Source organism: Cebidichthys violaceus, unplaced genomic scaffold, assembly GCF_023349555.1.
Source record: "Cebidichthys violaceus isolate CVI_PGR_0920_01 unplaced genomic scaffold, fCebVio1.0.p SCAF_13, whole genome shotgun sequence".
Classification (NCBI taxonomy): Eukaryota; Metazoa; Chordata; class Actinopteri; order Perciformes; family Stichaeidae; genus Cebidichthys; species Cebidichthys violaceus.
This window is the reverse complement of record NW_027176296.1, coordinates 10,460,476-10,485,158: the sequence shown is the minus strand read 5'-3', so window position 1 is coordinate 10,485,158 and position 24,683 is coordinate 10,460,476. Positions and strand designations below refer to the sequence as shown.

Genomic DNA, 24,683 nt, shown 5'->3' with positions numbered 1-24,683 from the left:
GCTGCCTCCATCTAATACAAGGCTTCATTTAAAAAAAACAACAAAGGGATTCATGGCTGCTTGGCTGAGTAATCAATTAAAACCTCACACAAGGAAGGCTGTCCCTATTTGTATTTCTCATGCTATCAATAATTATCGTTTATGGTTAGAGAAGCAGAGACCTTTAGTCACTGTATTCTACTCTTTAAAAAAGTCTTGAATTAGATCTGATATTTGTGTTATCAATACAAGGGGACATTTTCCTGTTTACATTTAACTGTAGCACGGTAGTCCGTAGGCTGCTTCGGCTCCAGTCCAAGGTAGCAGGATGAGGTGACCTTTTAACATGTTTGATAGAGTTTGTTTCTCAAGAACTTGGTCACACTGTGTACATTGCTTTTACCTGTGGCTAAGGTCCAGTCCAATTCTAGAAGTGGTCTGGACAATCTGATTGCATCCCATTTTCTGTTCTATTATGTGTGCCTATTAAGTGGGTCCTTTTGAGACTTTGTAAGACCACAATGAGCTTCAACTTGAAACCAATGTATATTCCTTGTAAGTTGATTGTGTTTTCTATATGTAGTTCTTTTATCCAATGCTGGGATTTCTGGACAATTACATACCTTATTTTTCTGTCACATTGTCTTGTCCCTGTACCGTATATGTGTCTAGACAATAGCTTGGTTACTCAGCCCATGCTGTCCTCAGCCTCCTCTCTGAGAGACCACGCAGCTTTCTTCCAGTCAGAAACGATGCGGCCAGCAAATGACCCTAAAGAGCGCGACCCCTCCCACGTGCGGATGCTAAATGATGTACTCCGTGACCTGGAAAAGAGCTTCCTCATCCCACAGACACCGCCTGGAGTGTACAGGTAGGAGACATGTTACCATCTTAGACTTGCAGCCCAGTGCACACACACTCAGTTTTGAAAAATTGTGAAAATATGTCACAAACTCTTGACCTTAAAATCTTGAATATCGTTAAATTTGGTGTTTGACATCTTAATGGTGTTTCTTGGTATTCTGTTGTCAACAATTCCTTTCTGTACCCTTTCTTTAATAGGAAATTAGTCTTATTTTCTATTCACAGTTAGCATTAAAACATGTTAAATCCCAGCTAACTAAACTTGCAGGCGACCTGAACAAAATTTGTCTACAAAAACTTGTGCCACCTTCCGCACATTAATCAATCTAACTTTAGCTAAGTTGGTCTCCCTATTTACATGGTTATGTTATTTGTACAGTCTCACCCTTCTGAAATAGAAATAGTTGAGCCTTTATATTTGTTGGCAGACTCAAATTCCATCATTACAGGACACAGTTTGCTTGTGGATCTGTCATGGAAACAAAAACTGTGATGTTAGATATGTCACATGCATTTCCTACAACACAAAACATTTGTTAAGCTGACTATTTGCATATTTCTTCTTCCCTGCCTTTGCTTAGTTTCTTAGTGCTTTACTGCCACCAACTGTTAATCAGTGGAATGACAATGTGTGCTTGTACTTCTTTGACTTTTTTTAGTGGTATAGCAGTCAGCTCAGGGTCTTGGTAAAACACTAACAGAATATTGTGTTTTAAAGGAGGTCCAGCAGTAACATGATTAGAAGTGATTGCTGGAACATAATAATGATAAATTGCAAAAGCAGGTCAAGTAAAGAACAAATTACATTTAAAGTGATTCGTCTTTATGAAGTGACATGTCGCTGGTGACATTGAAGGACATGACTTAATGTGGCGGTGAGTGGTTTCAATGCAATGGAAAAAAGAACAAATTCTCACATATTGTTCTTCCATAATGCACCTTCTGCTATGTTTTAAAAAGAGCATCATATCACTGTATTTTTTTGAGGCAGTTTGGTCAATGATTGTCTTAATCAAAGAGAGTTATGTGATTATATGATCTGTTGAAAGTGCCTTAATACATATTCTGGAACTTCTTTTATATTCAAGACTTGATCTTAATCTGATTTACTACCATCACATAAGGAATTAAATAGGTTTTTGTTGACAATATAATGTGTGAAATAAGGCTTAATTGAGCACAGTGATTGTAGCGGTGGCCCAATGGTGTTGAATTAAGAATTATGAATCAAGAAAAAGTGTCCATAAATCTGCTTAGAAATTGACCTTCTAGTAGCCTGAGCAGCAGGTCAAGGAGGTGTAGATCATTAGGGCCCGAGCACCGACGTAGTCGGAGCGGAGGACCTATTGTTATTCTAATGTTTTTTATTATTATTATTAGGGCCCGAGCACTGACGTAGTCGGAGCGGAGGACCTATTGTTATTCTAATGTTTTTTATTATTAGGGCCCGAGCACCGACGTAGTCGGAGCGGAGGACCTATTGTTATTCTAATGTTTTTTATTATTATTATTATTATTAGGGCCCGAGCACCGACGTAGTCGGAGCGGAGGACCTATTGTTATTCTAATGATTTTTATTATTATTATTATTATTATTATTATCGTACCAGTTTCATCGCAAAAAGGAGGTGCTTGGGATACTGGGAATCTTTTGAAATTTGGCACAAAATTCAATCGTGGTGAAAATTCCAGTATTATTGGGGTGTCCAGCTGCGGCATGACATTTTGGCTCGATAGCGCCCCCTACAGAGTAGCCCCAACTTTGGGTTTCACCTAGCTGTATGAAATTTGGTAGGTATGTGGAACGTGATGGGACGCACAAAAAAGTCAAAAGGAGGTATATCCTAAACCAAACAGGAAGTCGGCCATTTTGAATTTTATGACGTTTTTGGACCGTTTCAAGGCGCCGTACTTTAACGAACTCCTCCTAGAGATTACACCCGATTGCTTTCAGATTTGGTCAGTATGCTCTTGAGACCTTGGCAGTGAAACGATACTCAAAGATCAAAAAGTTATCGAACTATGTGTCCGTGGCGTGGCGGCAAAAAAACACCATTCGCCATGAAACAGGAAGTTGTTGTAACTCGGCTGTACATTGCCTAATCTGCTCCAAATTTCTCAGGTGTCATAACATCCTGACCCTGAACACATGTATATGACAATTTTGAATCATAGTAATAGCGCCACCTAGTGGCAACAGGAAGTCATAGGTTGTGTACTTTGACACCCTACTGCTCACAGATTAATCGGATCCCTCTCAAATTTTGTCACAAAAGCCTTAAGACCTTGATAATGCTTCATTGTGAAAATTGTAGGAAGTTGTCGAAGCATGGCGACGTGGCGGCTCTGCGAATTTCGATCCTTCGCCATGAACGAATAAACTGATGTAACTCGACTCCGCATCATCAGATCTTTACCAGATTTCACATGTTTGATTAAACTCCAGGCCTGAAGACATCTGCAAGCCAATTTTGAATCATAGTCATAGCGCCACCTACTGGCAACAGTAAGTTAAAGTCTTTATACTTTGGCTTGTTTCTCTGAGTTGGAAAATCAGATCAACATCAAATTTGTTCCACACAAATGTAAGAAGTTCATAATGCCAGTTCTCTAAGCTTTTGATGTTTCGTCGAACGCCGTTGCCGTGGTAACGCAGTCTTCGCCGTGAAAAACGATGGTCATTTGGAGAGGTTAAAAAAGCTCGAAACACAAGCAAACTTGACACACAGATCACAAGGCCAAAATGTAGTTCTATAATATGATTTTATTCAATCAGAGTGTTAAATCGGCTCAATAGCGCCCCCTACAAAATTTCGACGAAGCAGCCCTCGCAGTACGTTTCACATAGATTAACAAAATTTGGTAGGCACATGTATCACATGTGGACCTAAATAAAAGTCTCTTGGGGCCATGCCCTAAACCCAACCGGAAGTCAGCCATTTTGAAATTTGTATGAATTTCTAGTGTCGTTTTAGACATTTCCAGGGGCTCTACTTTAACAAACTCCTCCTAGGGAATTAATCAGATCGACTTCAGATTTGGTCAGTACAATCTAAAGATCTTTGTGATGAAAAGTTACTCAAAGGTTGTTGTTTCGTGAAAGGCCGTTGCCGTGGCGACGCATTCTTCGCCATGAAAAACAAAGGTGTTTTTGAGGGGCTAAAAATACTCAAAACAAAATCAAACTTGTCACACACATTTAAAATCCTGAATGTAGTTATCTGATGTGATTTTAATGCTTCAGAGTGGCAAGTTGGCTCGATAGCGCCCCCTACAATTTTTTGACGATGCAGCCCACGCAGTACGTTTCACCTAGCTGTATAAAATTTGGTAAGCAGATGTATCACATGTAGACTTAACAAAAAGTCTTAGGGGTTCATGCTCTAAACCCAACCGGAAGTCAGCCATTTTGAATTTTGTATGAATTTCTCCTGTTTTTTTTCCATTTCCATGAGCTGTACTACGAACTCCTTCTAGGGAATTAATCCGATCAATTTAGAATTTGGTCAGAACAATCTAAAGACCGTAGCGATTAAAAGTTACTAAAAGCTTGAGGTTTCATCAAACAACATGGACTTGGTGTAGCGGCCATTTGACATGGTTCGCCATCATCCACCAAGCTGTTGTAACTCAACTGTGCTTTGACAAAACTGTCCCAAACTTGACATGCTTGATTACCGTCATGATTTTAGGACTTTTGCATGCCAATATTAACTCATAGTCATAGCAGCACCTACTGGCAACCACAGAAGTAAGCAGGATTCTTTAATTACAGCAGCCCAAACACTGAATTTATTTAAAGGGTTTGTGGGTACACCATGAGAAAAAGACTTCTCTGATCTAAATATGTGCAAACTAAGATGCTTGGAGAGCAAAAGTTAGACAACAGTGTTTCTCAAACCATGTCAGTGGGCATATGTATAAATGATCTGTCCGGAGCTTCTACATGAAAATCACGTTAAATGTTACAATGAATGCTTCACACTACAATCTAAAGTTATAGAAGAGCTTAAAATGAAAACAGTGTTAAATTAAAGTGTTAAAGTAAAAGCAAATGACAATACTGTTCTGTTAACTTTCATGTAAGAAAGTCAGCAGGACACTGCAGGGAGTTGAACCCCATCCCAGTAAACTGACGGTCTGTTATTTTATAAACACTGAAACACATTCACACATATTCATTTTCTTAATGATCTTAACAGGCTTACATTTATGATTGTATCGGAGGTACACTCAAAACATTTGAGGCTTAAGACCTGGCAACATGATCTTGCTACGCTGCTGGTTGAGGCAGGAAATATAGTTTAACTCGTGCACGCAGTTTATGATTGTCACAGAAATGCATGGCCGCGTCAACCAGAGTCCTGCCAGTACCAGGAAATACTGTTTAACTCGTGCACGCAATGTATGATGGTCACAGAAATGCATGGCCGCGTCAACCAGAGTCCTGCCAGTACCCTCGACGTGCGTGAAGTTGCGAGGGCCCAATCAATGCTGCTTGCAGCTTTAATTATTATTATTATTATTATTATTATTATTATTATTATTAGTATTATTATTATTATTATTATTAGTATTATTATTATTATTATCGTACCAGTTTCATCGCAAAAAGGAGGTGCTTGGGATACTGGGAATCTTTTGAAATTTGGCACAAAATTCAATCGTGGTGAAAATTCCAGTATTATTGGGGTGTCCAATATTTGCATGACATTTTGGCTCGATAGCGCCCCCTACAGAGTAGCCCCAACTTTGGGTTTGACCTAGCTGTATGAAATTTGGTAGGTATGTGGAACGTGATGGGATGTACAAAAAAAGTCAAAAGGAGGTATATCCTAAACCAAACAGGAAGTCGGCCATTTTGAATTTTATGACGTTTTTGGACCGTTTCAAGGCGCCGTACTTTAACGAACTCCTCCTAGAGATTAAACCCGATTGCCTTCAGATTTGGTCAGTATGCTCTTGAGACCTTGGCAGTGAAACGATACTCAAAGATCAAAAAGTTATCGAACTATGTGTCCGTGGCGTGGCGGCAAAAAAACACCATTCGCCATGAAACAGGAAGTTGTTGTAACTCGGCTGTACATTGCCTAATCTGCTCCAAATTTCTCATATGTCATAACATCCTGACCCTGAACACATGTATATGACAATTTAGAATCATAGTAATAGCGCCACCTAGTGGCAACAGGAAGTCATAGGTTGTGTACTTTGACACCCTACTGCTCACAGATTAATCGGATCCCTCTCAAATTTTGTCACAAAAGCCTTAAGACCTTGATAATGCTTCATTGTGAAAATTGTAGGAAGTTGTGCGTGGCGACGTGGCGGCTCTGCGAATTTCGATCCTTCGCCATGAACGAATAAACTGATGTAACTCGACTCCGCATCATCAGATCTTTACCAGATTTCACATGTTTGATTAAACTCCAGGCCTGAAGACATCTGCAAGTCAATTTTGAATCATAGTCATAGCGCCACCTACTGGCAACAGTAAGTTAAAGTCTTTATACTTTGGCTTGTTTCTCTTAGTTGGAAAATCAGATCAACATCAAATTTGTTCCACACAAATGTAAGAAGTTCATAATGCCAGTTCTCTAAGCTTTTGATGTTTCGTCGAATGCCGTTGCCGTGGTAACGCAGTCTTCGCCGTGAAAAACGATGGTCATTTGGAGAGGTTATAAAAGCTCGAAACACAAGCAAACTTGACACACAGATCACAAGGCCAAAATGTAGTTCTATAATATGATTTTATTCAATCAGAGTGTTAAATCGGCTCAATAGCGCCCCCTACAAAATTTCGACGAAGCAGCCCTCGCAGTACGTTTCACATAGATTAACAAAATTTGGTAGGCACATGTATCACATGTGGACTTAAATAAAAGTCTCTTGGGGCCATGCCCTAAACCCAACCGGAAGTCAGCCATTTTGAATTTAGTCTGAATTTCTAGTGTCGTTTTTGCAATTTCCAGGCGCTCTACTTTAACGAACTCCTCCCAGGGAACTAATCAGATCAACTTAGAATTTGGTCAGAACAATCTAAAGACCTTTGTGATTAAAAGTTACTCAAAGCTTGTTGTTTCGTGAAATGCCGTTGCCGTGGCGACGCATTCCTCGCCATGAAAAACAAAGGTGTTTTTGAGGGGCTAAACATACTCAAAACAAAATCAAACTTGTCACACACATTTAAAATCCTGAATGTAGTTATCTGATGTGATTTTAATGCTTCAGAGCGGCAACTCGGCTCGATAGCGCCCCCTACAATATTTCGACGATGCAGCCCTCGCAGTACGTTTCACCTAGATGTATGAAATTAAGTAAGCAGGTGTATCACATGTAGACTTAAAAAAAAGTCTAGAGGTCCATGCTCTAAACCCAACCGGAAGTCAGCCAATTTGAATTTTGTATGAATTTCTTGTGGTTTTATTTCCTTTTCCAGGTGCTGCACTACGAACTCCTCCTAGGGAAATAATCCGATCAGCTTAGAATTTGGTCAGAACAACCTAAAGACCTTAACGATTAAAAGTTACTAAAAGCTTGATGTTTCATCGGATAACATGGACTTGGTGTCGCGGCAATTTTACATGATTCGCCATCATCCATCAAGCTTTTGTAACTCAACCTTACTTTGTCAAAACTGCCCCAAACTTGACATGCTTGATTGCTGTCGTGATTTTAGGACTTCTGCATGCCAATATTAACTCATAGTCATAGCGCCACCTACTGGCAACCACGGACGTAAACAGAATTCTATAATAACAGCGGCCCAAACAGGGTTTGTGGGCACACCATGAGAAAAAGACTTCTCTGATCTAAATATGTGCAAACTAAGATGCTTAGAGAACAAAAGTTAATCAACAGTGTTTTTCAAACCATGTCAGTGGGCATTAGTATAAATGATCTGTCTCGAGCTTCTACATGAGAATCAGGTTAAATGTTACAATGAATGCTTCACACTACAATCTAAAGTTACAGAAGAGCTTAAAATGAAAACAGTGTCAAATTAAAGTGTTCAAGTAAAAACAAATGACACTGCTGTTCTGTTAACTTTCATGTAAGTCCAAATACAATCAGTAGGACACTGCAGGGAGTTGAACTCCATCCCAGTAACCTGACAGTCTGTTATGTTACAAATACTGAAGCACATTCACACGTTCATTTTCTTAATGATCTTAACAGGCTTACATTTATGATGGTATCGGAGGTACACTCAAAACATTTGAGGCTTAAGACCTGGCAACATGGTCTTGCTATGCTGCTGGTTGACGCAGGAAATATCATCTAACTTGTGCATGCAGTGTATGATGGTCACAGAAATGCATTGCCGCGTCAACCAGAGTCCTGCCAGTACCCTCGACGTGTGTGACGTTGCGAGGGCCCGATCAATGCTGCTTGCAGCTTTAATTTTAGATTTGATATTCCAACATTATGTAAGTTTCATGCTCAATACCATTTTGTCTGCCTTCGCCATATTAGTTGTGCATTGCAGTTGATAATGGTGTTATTTTTACATCATGATCTGATTTTGACGGCTGGAACTGCATGCCTTGACAGTAGATGGAAAACTGACAAGCTGGAGTTAGGCACCATCTCAAAAAAACTAAAAAGCTTTAGTTTGCAACTTTTTCATGAAACCTTCAAACCAACCTCATTTTCATCTACACCTCCTCTAATTGTATATAAGACTAAAAAGGCCAAAAATTAAAACACGTAAGTAGAAAACTATATAACACAAAATATGACACATTAACCTCAGCTAATACCCATGTACCTCCATATATGAAAACAGAAATGTATACAGATATGTCTTTGAATTGATTATACACAGATGGTAGCTTTGCACCCACACTTGAAAGAATACTGCAAAAATACTGCAACACCCTCACCAAAATAAATGAATTAGGTTTGACATGAACAAAGCCGCAACAAAGCATACAAGCTCTCTCCAAGTCAAATGTGGGAAAACAGTTAGTTGGCGTGAACCAGCATCCTTCCATGGGTCTGGGCAACCCCTGCCTCACTCCCAACTCATCAAATACTGCAGCTTGGCATCTAATATCGATGCACTGAGGCACCCTTCTAGCTTACAACTAACTCCGATGTAATCCCATCCATGTCAGTATTAGACGGTCAAGAGCAACCAACGTAGTATGAAGAGCAAGAAAGACCACCTTACGTGGTCTTTCTCCTGTTGAGGAGTGGTTGGATGGGTCAAACACAGAACTTTCACCCAGGAGATCACTGTGTGTGTGCTGTGTGAAAGCAAGTCAATATTTTGTTTTGTTATGTAACTTCTAACTTAACTAATGGCATTTACGTTAACAAACAGACTTATTTTACATAACAAACCCAACCCAAGCCTAACCAAGTACTTTTCTAGTATAAATAAAACTAAAAACTAAGTAAACTACATTGGAAGTTTATTTAGAAAATATAATATCCATGTAACAAGTGGAAAGGCACGCTGTCCAAGATTTACGCCAGGGGTAACTAGGGTGTCATAATTTCAAGTGTAGGGCCACTGACCAAGCGGCGGATTTGACAATTTGGGAAAACATTCTCTCTACCCAAGTTCCATAACTTGGGAAGCCAAGGGGAAAGAAAAAAAACTACAGTAGTGATGGTGGCCATGACAATGATAATAATTCTTAAAAATGTACAAATTTAGACCCCTCTCCCTGCCCTAATAATTTCCACACAGTCTCTAAATCAGCTATGATTTAAATCCTCCGTCAGCCATCTATCTTGCAATGGGAGCATCCACTTATTTTTCAACTTGTTCTACATATGGAGCAGAACAGCAATAATGTAGCATAAAACTTGAGCTTCACAGTGGACACATATTTATTCCTTCTGCCAAAAAAGGGAAAAGACAAATAATTTACACACAGCAGTGTCTGAATTTTTTCCAAGCTGCAGCTTTTCAGGGCAGAGCAGCAGTAATTCATTGCCTCTGCACAGTGCATGTACAAGAAAGTGAGAGCTCCAGATTAGTTGGTGAAGTTATTTTAGTCAAAATGTCCAGCGACAAAATAAACACAATAAATCATATCAAATCTCATTTAGTTGTTGCACAGCTGACCTTGACTAATAGTGGGGACTTTTTCTCTGCGACTACAGTATTTCTATCTCATAATAGTACACCCCTGTCCTGTTGATTTTTGCATCCTCACAGCGGTACACTCTGTCTTCCCCCACAGCTCTGCAGCTGTCTATTTTCCAACTAGATTCTAAAGGAATAAATGTCTTCTGCTGTTCAGTGTTATTCACAGTTTATGGCAGTAATAGACATGTTAATTGTCCCAGACTTCCATTTGCATCCAAGCTAATATTAGCTGCTCCATCATGCTTGGAAAGCATTAAGGCTTAATAGCACTCATTTGTAAAGGAATATACCATTCCCTTGCAGGACCAAGTCAATTAGACTAAGAGCACTTTCCAACTGATTTCCATGACGGCTTACGTCATATTTTAGGCAACAAATACTATGGTACATTTTTAAGCAACACAAACACATAATGATGACACTTTTGGTGTAGAGCAACACAGTAACACAATGATTCCTGCATTATGGCTATGTGCATTATACTTATACTTGTGGAAGTAACCTCATTAAATTGTTTACTGAGCTTTAAAACACTTTCCAGATTCACTATGGTTAAGGGTGTTTGGATAAGGCAATGCAGATCTGTTTGTGGTCTAGCGGTAAATATTTCAATAGAGAACATTTTTTAAAATTCAATTCAAATATGTAGTTGCTGCTGACATTGGAATGAAATTTAGGATAGTACCTACTCTAGGTGGCCCTGCTGTGTGCACTGAGGGTTTTGAACTGTTTTCCAGAGTTATACAACTGGAAAGCTGAACAACTGCAAGACTATGTAATTTATATTTGATTAATGGAATACTTTACTGATAAGATCATTGAGAGGATGTGTTCAAATAAGCACAGGGATTTTTGTTTTTAATTTGAGGACACAATTTTAAAATCTGGTGTGCTCAAACACTTTTTGTTTGTGTGTTTGTTTTTCTGGATGTTGAATGTCTGGAATCCGTTCCTTGAGGAGGGGGGGGGGGGGTTCTGTCAGGATCCCATACCCGTTGTGTGTTACCTCTGTTTCCCCTGATCTCCTCTCCTCATGTGTTCTGTTATTCCCCTGTTTGTTATTGTGTGCCATGTGCTCTGTGTTTTTCCTCTGCCTCCCGACATCTCTCATGGCTACACCCCTGATTAGTGCACAGCTGCAGACACTCCAGCCGATTACCTCCTGCAGGCTGACACACCAGACTCTTATCCCACTAATCATCCCCATGGCATTATGTCAACCCTGGTCCTGCAGTCTTGGGTTGTCAATCTGTACCGTCTTTCACCCACTTCAACCCCGTACGGTCTCCAACCCTGTATGGTCTCCAACCCTGTACCATTTACTGCTTACCAGTCACGTAAGTCTGAATATTGTTTCAGTGAAGATCCTGTCCTGACTTTCTGGCTGTCTTCAGCACTCCTGCCGCTCAGAGTAGATCCTCGGAAATCACCTGTGCGAAGAGGTTGTCCAGCGTAGTACCTTGGAGTACACCTGCCGACGTCCTGGCAATCCTGTGTTGGTCCGCAGGTTTCCACAGTCGCGCTGTCCTGCCCTTTTGGAGGTCTTCTGGCGCCAGTTGCTTGCCATGTCCACGGCCTCAACTGATCCTGTCCGGACCTTTTCCAGGTGAGAGTTCGGTTGAGTTTCCCTCCCGACTCCGAAGGAGAGACTTTGGTCCACTGGACACTGTGCCGCTGTTTAGCGTGTTGATCTGTGTTTATTCTGCATATGAGAAATAAAATCCCTGGCTGGATTCAAATTGCTGCTTTCAAGTCTTCTTCATTACAGCATGATGTTCATTTAGTATATGATGATTCCATTTAGAGTAAAATACCTTGTGATTGACACGGCCTTCAAGACCGCCAGAGTCACCCCCCTTCTGAAGAAACCATCACTTGACCCCTCTGATGTCAAGAACTTCAGACCGGTTTCTCTTCTACCCTTTCTATCCAAAACACTTGAACGTGCTGTCTTTAACCAACTGTCTTCCTATCTCCACCAAAACAGCCTTTTGGACCCCCACCAGTCCGGGTTCAAAGTGGGTCACTCGACAGAGACGGCCCTCCATGCGGTGACAGAGTCGCTTCACGCCGCGAGAGCTAACTCTCTCTCCTCTGTCCTGATTCTCCTGGACTTGTCTGCGGCGTTTGACACTGTGAACCATCAAATCCTCCTCTCCACCCTTGAGGGGATGGGTGTCTCAGGCTCTGCACTCTCCCTGTTTGCATCCTACCTGACGGGTCGATCCTACCAGGTGACCTGGAGGGGGGCCGTGTCGGAACCACGCATGCTGACTACGGGGGTTCCGCAAGGTTCAGTCCTGGGCCCCCTTCTCTTCTCGCTCTACACAACATCTCTGGGTTCTGTTATTCGCTCGCATGACTTCTCCTACCATTGTTATGCCGATGACACCCAGCTGGTCTTGTCATTTCCCCCCGGTGACACCCAAGTGGAGACGCGCATCGCTGCGTGTTTGGCTGACATCTCGAAGTGGATGACGACACACCACCTCAAGCTCAACCTAGACAAAACTGAGCTACTGTTCCTCCCGGGGAAGGGTTGCCCGCACCGGGACCTGTCCATCACCATTGATGATACCGTGGTGGCACCAACTCGGACTGGACTGCGAGGAACCTGGGTGTGACCCTGGATGACCAACTGTCAGTCTCGGCAAACATTTCATCCATTAGACGCTCCTGCAGATTCCTGCTCTACAACATCAGGAGGATTCGTCCCTTCCTGACTGACGAGATGGCGCAGGTTCTCATCCAGGCTCTTGTCATCTCCCGCCTGGACTACTGCAACTCTCTACTCGCCGGAGCCCCGGCATCGGCCATCAGACCTCTGGAGCTTGTCCAGAAAGCCGCAGCTCGCCTGGTGTTCAATCGCCCCAAGTTCTCCCACACAACTTCCTTTCTCCGTTCTCTACACTGGCTACCTGTAAGAGCTCGCATCCAGTTTAAAACTCTGGTGCTAGCCTACAGGGCAGTGAAAGGAACAGCTCCTTCGTATCTCCAGGCCATGGTCAAGCCTTACACCCCCGCCTGACCACTTCGCTCTGCTGCCTCGGGGCGATTGGTTGCCCCGTCGCTCAGAGGTCCTGGCGGCCGATTGACCCGGTCACGGCTGTTTTCTGTCCTGGCCCCACAGTGGTGGAATGAACTTCCTACTGACGTCAGGACAGCAGAGTCGCTGCCCATCTTTCGGCGCTGGCTGAAAACCCACCTCTTCAGGAAGTGCTACCCTGAGCCTTCCACTTAGCACTTATTGTATTCATACTAGCTTGTTGCACTTATTGTATTTGTATTACTTATAGCACTAACTGTTTTTCTTGTTTCTGCACTGTACTTTGGCTCTGAGTTATGCTCTGCTTCATGCTCTTAGATGCTTGTTTGGAAAAGGAAATGTACTTATGACTTCTGGTGACTCGTAGTTCTTTTGATTACCAATGTTGAATGCACTTATTGTAAGTCGCTTTGGATAAAAGCGTCTGCTAAATGACTGTAATGTAATGTAATGTAATGACAGGACGCTAGTACAGCGTTGCCCTGTCTGGGAGCTGTCCATGTTTTCGTCTTCCAACTTTAACCCTTTCACTGGGTGTGTTCAACTCATGAAAGTTGATTATAACATTTAGGTTGCATAAACATGTCTTATTTTGAGTTTAGATGTACTTAGCTCCCCCCTTCCGTGTAACTTGTGGTTGCTAAATGCCAAGATGGTGACTGCTAAAAACTCAAATGGTGAGGGCCAAACTTGAGGCTTCAAAATGGCAGTCCACAGGTGTTGTCACCGTGACTATGTCCCCTTCTTATATACAGTCTATGGTTGCAGTCTGCAATGTAAAAAAATACATGGCAGGTGATTGAATGAACCATCTGTCAATCAAACTCTTGCAGAAGCCGGTTCGGATATGTGTCGTTCTTTGCTCTTTCAATGAAGAAACACGATCCAGTTCTAATAGAACTGATGGTATTGCAGCATCTTTGCTAACCTCTTTAGGAGCAGCAATTGTTTTGAACAAACAGTCGCCTCGCTCACACATCTGAACCCGTCAGTAGCTCCTCACAGGAAAGTGATTGGTTCAGACAAACGCATTACTTGAAACCTGAAAAGAGGGTTTTTTTTGTGTGATTTCCTGATCCCATGCTTCTTGCCGGATATCCGTAGACTGTATATAAGAAGTGGACGTAGTCATCGTGACGTCACCCATTGGTTTGTGGACTGACGTTTTGAAACCTTGAGTTTGGCGATTATTCCGTTGCCATCTTCGAAAAGGGTCGTCACCATGCTTTTTTTTTGGAACCGATGAACAGAAGTTTCCATATTTGGAATGCGGAGGAGTGATGTGATGCTGGATACAGCTCTGGTAGCAGCAGATCACAGTAAGCCTGCTCTAGAGCATACTATGCTTTATGGTCTATTTGACTCTAAATTGACCATAATTTACAAAATGAACATCATGCTGTATTGAAGCTTTGAAACTAGAGATTAAGACCATAAATTTGTGTTTACTGAGGTAATAAATCGAGTGAGAAGTAACATTTTCTCGTAGACTTCTTAGACAAACAGAACATTTAAAGTTGAGTTATTACCGTACAAAAGGCCTTGTGAAGACACAAAAAGAACGCAGACAATAGTGGATCAAGATTGGCTTTATTCATATGTTAATGCAATCAATGTGAGGACCTGTGGAAATTCATGGTGCCATATCAAGCACACATATTTAAATATATACAGTATGTGAATTTCTGCAAAGTCACCTTGCCTATAGCATAAAGGGCAGCTTTACTCGAGTTTTGTCTGTGTTGGAGGCAGTTAAAAAAAAGATTCAACAATAGTTCATTCAAAGTTTCCCTAATGGTTTTGCTACCCGCATCATTATATTATAATTACTAAATGTTTTATTGTTTGCTAGAAGTTAGCTAGCTTTGTTAAGATACAAATAAGTTATGTTAATGTAACACGAAGCAATTAGTTATCTTAGTTTGCCTCACTTGTTTCATCAAAGTCACAAATAAAAGTAAAATGATTTAAGAATTTGAAAGGTGAAAAAGTTTGTGACTAGGCTGCCATTTTGAAAAAAGTCCAGCCAAAACCAAGCACTGACCAGAGTAAACTGTTACATCTGGGGGTTCACAGGCCCGATACGGGGCTAGCTATTACTCAGCTCTCTATTAAAAGATTGGCAAGCTGGTGGTTCTGAGGAAACTCGCCTGGCTCTGCTCACTACCGTTACTCCTGACGTCTACCCTGTTTCCTCCGGTAACATGCACTCGGCCGAGGGGCCCCCTGGCCGGGCGCTTCTACCAGTCGCGTCAGTTATGGCAGCTTTCCTCCTCTGGATCTCTTGGTAAAATGCCAGGTTAGATTTTAACGGCTAGGATTTCTAAAACCGTAAGGGCTTGTTAAGTGGACTGGGAACTAGAATGACCATTCAGAACTCGGTTGTTAAACATACAATAAATTTAACCTTTTACGGCCATGAGGAACATTTACTACCAGGTAATTAATTTTCTGAGAAATTGACTTTAAATGCAGATTAGATATTTATTGCAGGATAGTTTAGCAGGGGCACAGCAACGGCTCACACTAAATAATACTATTCTTGATTCGATTCGTTACAATTTCTTTTAGGTTATATGGTTCTTTATATACTAATTTTCTCCGGTGCCGAGGCTCGGTGGAGCGGGATTGAAGAAGTAATAAATCCTTTTGGGGGTTTTAGGAGCGGAGGTCCGGCCGGAACCTTCAGCTCCTCCTGCGTGGGACGACAAAGTCCATTCAGCGATCCTTCAGGCTCAGTACAAAGTCTTTAGGGCTGTGTCCTTCTGTCGTCCGGGTGTTAAAGTCAAATAGGGGGGAGAGGAAAATCTCCGTCTTTCAATCCTTGGTCACGAACTGCGGTCTTCTTCTCCGTGAACAAAGACGAAGTCCTCCGATGCTGCTGTTGAACGAGGTCCAGTGGTCTCCGTCGAGCACTTGGAAGGCGTCCTGCGTCAAATCCCGTCTTGCCTTTGCAAGTCACTCTTTTTATAGCCCTTTTGGGCTGTTCTTCCCCAACACTCCCTTCTCTGGCACATGATTAACATTCATTCAACACATTTTTTGATATTGATCAAATATTGTGTGCTTCTGTCAGACACACACACCCAAAACCCGATGATGACCTCATACTCTAAGGCCCACACCCAAACTCACTTCTCATTATTCTAGCTCTTTCCACACACATTGCTCTGGTGCTTCAGCACACACACAGACTCTGATATTTTTACTTAATCAAGTTAACAGATACATCATTATTATCAGTTTACAGTTGTTAACTCACTTCATATAATTTTGTAATACACTTACTTAAAATGATTATTGGATTTCATCCTTTCAATCCTAAGTATACGCTTTGTGTCCATTTAGCCTGATTTACATAAACCCAACATGTATTCCTTCTTTAAGGCAGCCCTCCTGGGAGCTCAACCCTTCTTGACAAAACTTTTTAACTTTAAAGCTTAACGGAACGGTAAAATATGTTTCTGAAAACATTTGAGGCGAGAAATAATTATATTAATATATATAATTCAGTAACAGAATGTTGATTCATATTTGATCAGTGCTGACAAAGTTTTACAATCTGAAGTTCACAAGCTTCACTAGCTGTGATTGGCAGCAGTTTTCGACAGCTCCTCCACCAATTGGTTGTTTTTCTTCATGCAGGTGGAATCTTACAAATGCCATTGGGAGCACTAAGAGGAGGCAGAGGAACCTGATTTATGCACAGATGACCTGTCTCATTAGGTACTGTCAGGATATAGTTACTTTATAAAAAAAAACAACCTTGTTGTCATATTTGCTCAGTTACCAACTCTAGCTTTGAAGCTGCTGTTAAAAATATTTATATGAACAATGGGTCACATGATGTCATGTTATTTAAAAGGTATGGCTTATATGGCAAATAAGTAGTCAATACCTAAAACAATGATGTGATAGGTCACATGACAATACACCATTTTAGGCATTTTATAGAACTTCTGCGAACTCCTAGAGGATTTAACAGATCTACTTAAAAATTTCGTGGCAAAATGTCACAATTTTTACCATGCCAAACTGCAAAGCTTTTGTCTTTTTGGGGACTGGCGTTTCCAAAGAAAGGCATGCAATTTGCATGTTTTACCATGACACCATTTACATAAAATTTACCCAAAAACATTGGCGCTACACATGGTAGACAGCAACATAATTAGCGCAGACAGAGGAGGTGGTACAAATTATTTCCAGCACCATGCACTCCACAGAGGAAATAATGTCCAAGTTATCCTTGCAGTATCCAATGGTCACTGAAATCAGCCTGCGTCCCACCAATATCTCCGACATGTTAAATTTGTTAAAGTTTACCTCATTTAAATATGTGCACATGGCACAGACGAGCTATTTGCTCGGCAGTACAGTTAGGAGTGCATTTCACCCTTTGAGAATTTCTTTTTGTCTTATTTGCACAGGTTTAGAGGCTGCAATAGCCACAAAATCCTCTTGTGATTTTGCCCCTCAGTGTTGTAGTGACCTTACACTAACTATACCTTAGCCACGTTCTCTAACCTTACCCATACCATAGTTCCCATGCATGCATATGGAAAGTAATTTAAAAATGTAATGTAGAAGTATGTAGAGCACATTCTAAGGTTCTGCAAAATCAGTGGGTATCCATCGTCTTCCAATCTTTCAGAACAGTATGAAAACCAACTTGCAGAAACGTGAAAATTACTTTAGATGGCCAGTCCATTTCAGCAGTTAGCTGTTTTATATCACTGTCTAGATATTTTATCATTCTATGGTAATGCAGTTGGAATTAAAGACTCATTTGAAAGTCTACTGTTGATTCAAAGGTCCATGTTCTGGCCAAAGATCTACGTTATGAAAGCATGGTCAAATGAAACCCAGAAGATACAGAGAAAGCAAACATGTACAATGTAATGAATATGAGAGCTGTCCTGTTTGTCACCCAATATTACAAAGCCTTAACACCCTTAACTTACAGGATTAGCCTCACTGGTGTCATATAAGAGTACATAATCTTACTGGCCAGCACTCTGTCTTTGAGTCTAAATTGTGTGCTGAGGGTCAGTGTTTCTTCATACCCTACAGCTCAGGACCTGTGTCTTAACAGATGAAGAATCACTCCATTTACTCTCTAAGACTGTCTGTTCAGCCACGTTAAGAGAAATCAATGTACTTCAGCCCAGAAGGGAGCAACACTCTGCAGTCTCTGCCATTCTGACCTACAAATGACTACTCAGCTACCCCAAAGGCTTGTCTTTGTTTTGTGTGTGTGTGTGTGTGTGTGTGTGTGTGTGTGTGTGTGTGTGTGTGTGTGTGTGTGTGTGTGTGTGTGTGTGCATACTAGTGGGTACTACAGTGTGACAGCAAGACAAAGAGACATAGATGATTAATAATAATAATAATAATGTGGCCTTCATTGCTTGCGCTGGCAGGAGGGTGGCAGTGGATGTCATATTCTGCTTTCACTAAGCTATTCATTAGTTGTGTTTCCATTCCATTGTCAAGTCAATTTTACATAAATATTTTAAATGTTTGTCTTTTGAAAAGAATGCTATTTAGGTGCATTTCCATGAACTGGGGTGAAGCAAATAAACACGGTTGCATAAATTCATCAGAATTTGGTGCTATAGGGTACTCTTTAATCTGCCAGTAAATAGACTATAAGAAGAAGTAGAGGTTGTGAACTGGAAACAAAACAAGTTGCCTCAGCTGATCGACAGGAGAAAAATGGAGAAAGGTCTTCAGGAATTATTTTCAATTAGGCAAGTTTTAATTGCTCTTTCATGTCAGCTTGTATTGGCCATGTTTCATGCTGTCCAGAGACAAAGACAATATAAATATATTGGAAAAAACTGATCCGTCATAAATGTTTGCTTTGTCAGAATTTGTTTGACAAGGGCATTTCCATAACCTGTTTAGCACATCAACTCTTATTCAATATTTGCAAAAACAACCTCAAGCAGGCTTAAAACTTTTTTGCACAATTAAGGAAGTTTTATTATTTTGACGTTTACACACTGCTTTTTCTAGTGCAATACTTCAAAATGTGCATTAAAATATGTGAATGGACACACTATTGACACTCTTTTCTCTCTATAGGAATCTGTTATACAGCCTTCCAGAGAAGACTCCTCAGTTTTCCATCCTCAGGTTCTCACAGGAAGCTGTCCTGCATTGCAATGTCACCAGCAAAGCAGTCAAACACAACTCTGCAGACAAGGAAATACTTTGCCAAAACACCATGAACCAGTCTCTGTCTCTCATCCTTAGGGCCATCCGCTCAGCTGAGAGGCTGGTGTGTTTTGGCTTGGACTTGTTTGAAAATTACCCAAATGACACAATATGATCTTGTCTGACACAGACCCACCAGTGAGCTTGGATGCACTTAGGAGCAAAAATTGCCACTGATCAAGTCATTTAAGTTTAAATACATACACAACACAATTGAGCCTCCTCCAAAACATCCTCCTACTTATTCCACTACACCCGCGGAAAAGTTAAGAATAAGAGAGAGAATCCAATTTTTGATAGTAAAGAAAGTGTAAAAATGTCTGAGTTAAGTCTCTGCAGGTGTAGCCATCTTGGAGAAGGAAAGTGTTTACGTGGGTTAACACTTAAGTTGCAGACACATTGGTCAATGTAACTTTGTGGTAGTAAGCATAGTTTTATGTGCCCATAAAAAGGACTTTTTGGGATTGTATAGCTTGGGTCTTAGTCTCATGTAGCTATTTTGGCCAATGGGTCATTTGCACTACATCGATATTGTAGAGATATGGGAAACAACTATGCGGCAAAGCAAAGTATGGATATCCAGTTTATAAGGGCATTTTTCAGCAATAAACCATTCTACTATCAGCCTACCAACAACACACTTTAGCTGTTCTAAAATCCCTGTAAGCCATGGCATCATATGGCCTTTTCACTTTTCATAGAGAGCAATAACACACAATGAAAATAAATGAACACAACTATTCGAGGAATGTAATGCTTGAAGCAATAATTCTTCATTTTTCATCCTGCAGTGTAGTCAACAAACAGGATCTTAAAAGTAATATAGTTGTGTGTTTGTACTGCAGCTGACTGTAATAAGGGTGTCCTTAGCAGCACAGATTTAAAAACACTCACTCATCACTGCAAAGAGCCCCGAACAACCCAAACAGTAACCTGACAATGTTAACATATGGGGAGCTGGTAGGGGAGTAGTTGTGTTGCTCACACTAGCTCCTCCTGCTGTTAAAACTACAACAGCTCCTCACTGTCAGGTGAAAAGAAGCATTTGGTAGCTCCACGTTCTTTGATGGAGCCACATGTAGGATAGTCTATACCTGCATAGAGCAACAGGAGTTGCAATGGCAATGACAGAGATCAACTACTAAATAGACAATGGGGAAAATACAAAATTGAAGGAAGACATTCAATTGACAAAAATGGTAAAAGTCTGTGATAATGACTGTTATTAAAGTAGTTAAGAGTCAAATGCTGTGTTCACAACAAACGTGATGCAAATTTCTGCACAAATAGATCACATACGGTCTCAGTTTTAAGCAAAAATGGTGGCAGGGGATGGACCATGACTTGACTGTGATTTCAATAAACAAATAGTGTCCAAAACAAAACTTGCAGAGCAGGGGAATCCAAAAATGTGTAACAATAAAAATCCACGGAAAACGAGGAACAGGCAAAACACTAAACACTATAAGGTAATTAGAAAACAAACACGAGGGATGCATACATGAAAAAACAGAGCAGAGCAGGACAAGGACCAAAACAGTACTATTAAATATCTCAGCAGAGCAGGAAACACAACAGACAAACCAACACTGAGACGGGGGACACACAGGGTTTAAATACACTGGGGAGGTGCAGGTGATTAGACTCAGGAGGATTCAATCAGGGGCGGGGCAGACAATCACACAGGCAGGAAGTGAAGTGAACACAGGACACAAGAGGCAGGGAAATTCAAAATAAAACAGGAAACCAACTAAAAAAAAAAGACTGACACATACAAAGACAATGCAAAGATGCAAATTGATGTGAGTAAATGCAAATTCGTGCCGGGCGACGCGAATATGGGAAATTCGCCTTATTTGCGTATTCACGCGAGTTGAAATTTTTATTTACGTTGAAATACTCCTGTCATCACTGACGTCCTGCCGTTGTTGAATCAGAAACTATGAAACTATTGTAGTCGTAAGTGGGGACCCAGAGCTATACGATACCCCATAGAGACCGGACGAAACTATGTGTATAAATGTATGTGTTTAAACCAGTGGTTCTCAATTGGTCTGGTTGCGGAACCCACCATCACCCCTTAATGACAAGCCGTGACCCAAATAGTAGGGAGCTCTCTTGTGCAGCGAAATTGTTCCTGTCAGTCCCCGTAACACACGTTTCACGTAAACAAGTAAAACTGCTTTGTTTGTTCCGTCTGTAGATTCGTCCATTTGTAATGCAAAATGACGACTTGGCCTTATATCGAGCTGTGGTCTGTTGTTTGATGTCATCCAACATGTCTTCAATTCACCTACTTATAGTGTCATTTGACAGAGGTATGGTTTTCAGTTTATCCGCTGCGGATTGATCCAACAAATGCCGCTTCAGTTTTGACGGCTTCATGCTTTCTTTTGCCAGAACCTCGCTGCACAAAACACACTGAAGTTTTTGCGCTCTTTTGTCCTCAATGTAAGAAAATCTATACCTCATGTAGTCGGTGTCACTTGCGTTTTGATCAATTAGCATATGAAAACAAACTTTGTGGGTGTTCTTCTATACTGTCAAATGGCGACTGTGTATAAGCATTACAAGGCATTAACGCCAAATACTGGTAAGGAGTGTGAATAACTCAGCTGCATAAAAAAATATCCCCTTCAAAATAAAAGCACAAGATTTTTTATTTTTTTTTCCAGGCAAAGGTCCGCGACCCACCAGTTGAGAATCACTGGTTTAAACCATATGGTACAAACAATGAAAACAACTCTGCCATATTTACTCCTATATGATGTTATCTTGAGTGTTGATGGAACTGCTACAATGTTAGCAAAGCCTAGCACCGATCGATCCGAGCGCCATTGAGAAAACAAGTATTTTAAAAGTTATTTACTTGTTAGTTTTCTCCGCAAGATGACAAAACATGAATTCAAACTTTCGGCATCCCTTTTTGTCCGTTTATTGCAATTAAATCACAGCAAAATTGTTTATTTTGGGTTCATACAGTTGTAGTAAACAAGTTGATGTGTGGCTTGCTAGATATACAGTGAATACACCTCGATGAAATCCACGGGGCGCCTCCGGATCATGTTATGATTTCCAGGGTATCTGGGAATTCCACAACAAGTACTAAGCAGAAATAGTGATTATTTCTTCCATGGTTAATGGTAGAAAAAAAGGGCTTAGTTGATAATAATTTCCATGAAGATAAGCCACTCCTCCTCTCCAGCTCGTCTAGTGCAAATGATGCGAATCAACACAAATGATCCCGCAAGTAACGCAACTCGAAAATTCGCTTCGCTTTTGGTTTGAACGCAGCATAAGGCTGACGTGCTAGCTCTAATAGCCTGCATAAAGCCTGAATAGACCTGAGCAATACATTTTTTTGTTGCTGAAATGGTATTCAAAAAATATTCTCATTGTGAAGAAGAACAATAGTATATTTTGGTTTATGAATCTTAAATCGTTCAATCTAGCCACCCAAAGCTTCAAAAACCACAGATCAGCAGCTCTAGCTATCCTTTTAAATTGCAGGGAGTCATGTGATTCAACATTTATATAAAAACTGTGGTGCTTCAGTTTTATTTTGTAGTTAGGCATGATGTTTACTAGAATAGTGTTTGTGTGAAAATGAAGTGAGTAAAGAATTATTTTATAACATGAAAAACCTGTTTCATTAGGCTATTTGTAATAGTTTGAATGTAATCAACTTTTTAAGCATGATTTTTAGCATGGGTGGGAGGGCATGCTTTGCAGCTCGTAATTGCATATGAAATGTGAATTTTGTAGAGTAACAAACTTAAGATGTTCTGAGAAATTATTTCAGATAGAAAGATACCAACAGCATTATCTGCATTTGCTCATTTATTGGTATTACTAGTATTTAGTGCTTCCACAGTCACATGATGCATTTAAATAAGTTATTTAAATGTTTTTATTAATTACATCGCAGACACACAATTTTGTAAGGTAAATTGCTCATTTGTTTTTGATTGTCCAGTTTGTAAATAAGCAGACTTGCAATAGTGATTTTGGAAAATAATAGCTTTTCAGGGATCAAAATTGTAAAGGTCCATTGCTTTAAATCATGTGCCTTTTATCAGAAAAAAACCTTTAAAAGTATAATGTCAAACATTGATTAAGCTTCAGATTTACATTGATGATCAATTAGGCCTATCCACCACTGTTTTGTTAATGTATATGGTTTTCACTAGTATTTAAGTGCAGCGGACTACACGCAAAGTGAATTTTAAAACAATTGCATACAAAATCAATAGACAACACATGAAGTCTATGTGTGTAGTTAGTGCATTGGCTGGTTGTAATAATAAATAAACAAACACTAAAACTTTAGAAATTGCATGAAAAACGCAAGATGAAAATTTGCTTTAAATTTAATCTGAACAGAACTCTTGTATTGGCTATTATGTCAACAGTAACAAGAGGCTTTGCTCTCCAAATGCCACCTATAAGCTAGTTAGCTACTTAACCATGTAAATACAAAATAATGACAGCTTTATCTAAAAGGAATCCTAGAGTTGCAAATCTCGCAAGATGGTTGAGGTTAGGCATTGACCTCAAATGATTGACTTTGAATAGTTAAGGTTAGGATAGGTCATCAGACAAAAGTTTTCTTCAACTTTTGGTTAACTAGACATGACCAATAATTATAGGCCGCTGTCCTTTTATTCCAGCAATTCAATCAGACTAGAGAGCTCTGAGGTGCTTGAAATTGACAGAGAAATGGTGACTCTGTGTTCTTAAATATTGTGAATGTTTTGAAAAAAGTAAAGATACAAGACTTGCATACGAACCCAGCATATCTGTGGACTACAAATTAAATAAGTCACCATTTCCAGGAATGAACAAGTTAGTGATATACAGTACCTGCTTTTCATTTCAAATCACCATCTTGAATACTTGGAACTGGCACATTCCCCATCTGAGTTGCATCCTTGGTTGGTCGTTTTTATAAAACCAATGTCTATTGTGTTTTGACTAATGTTGAGACATACTGTTTATTGATGCTGGCACTGTAGCACAAACTTAAAGGAACAGTGTGTAATATTAATAAGGGGTATTTTTTTGGCAATAGAAATTGTAATATTTATTATCTTTCTGTAATGACCTGAAACTAAGAATCATTATGGTTTTTTTAATTGGACTGTTTTTTGTTTTTTTACTTTATCAATACGTCTGTTCAACAAGCATAAACAATCTCTTTAAATCTGCTCTTTCTGCAGTCTCATTTACTCAAGCACAGCACATATACTCGACTAACAGCAATTTTTTGAAACAAGCTAAAACAAAAGCTGTCGATATCTTGTCTAACTGTTAGTTTGCTTAGTTTGTTTTTGTAAGACTGAGACAAAGCAGCCCCTCTCTCTACCAGGAGGTAGTGCTTCAAATCAGAGGGAGGAGGACAGAGGACAGTAGGAATGACAGATACTGACTGATGTCTTTGTTCTTCATTCTTTATAAACTTCCCTCAAAACA

General features: G+C 40.3%; 1 protein-coding gene and 1 pseudogene across 1 annotated transcript in view; both read left to right on the top strand.

The window, feature by feature from the left end:
* Positions 1 to 19,548, top strand: part of LOC137870602 (inactive N-acetylated-alpha-linked acidic dipeptidase-like protein 2) — a 344,795-nt gene extending 325,247 nt beyond the window's left edge. The window contains exons 10-11 of the mRNA XM_068708006.1: positions 652 to 850; positions 19,080 to 19,548. Coding sequence (XP_068564107.1) covers positions 652 to 850; positions 19,080 to 19,326 — 446 coding nt within the window. The 3' untranslated portion in view covers positions 19,327 to 19,548. The remainder of the gene's footprint in view (positions 1 to 651; positions 851 to 19,079) is intronic.
* Positions 12,043 to 13,160, top strand: LOC137870584 (uncharacterized; annotated as a pseudogene).
* Positions 19,549 to 24,683: the final 5,135 nt, after the last annotated feature.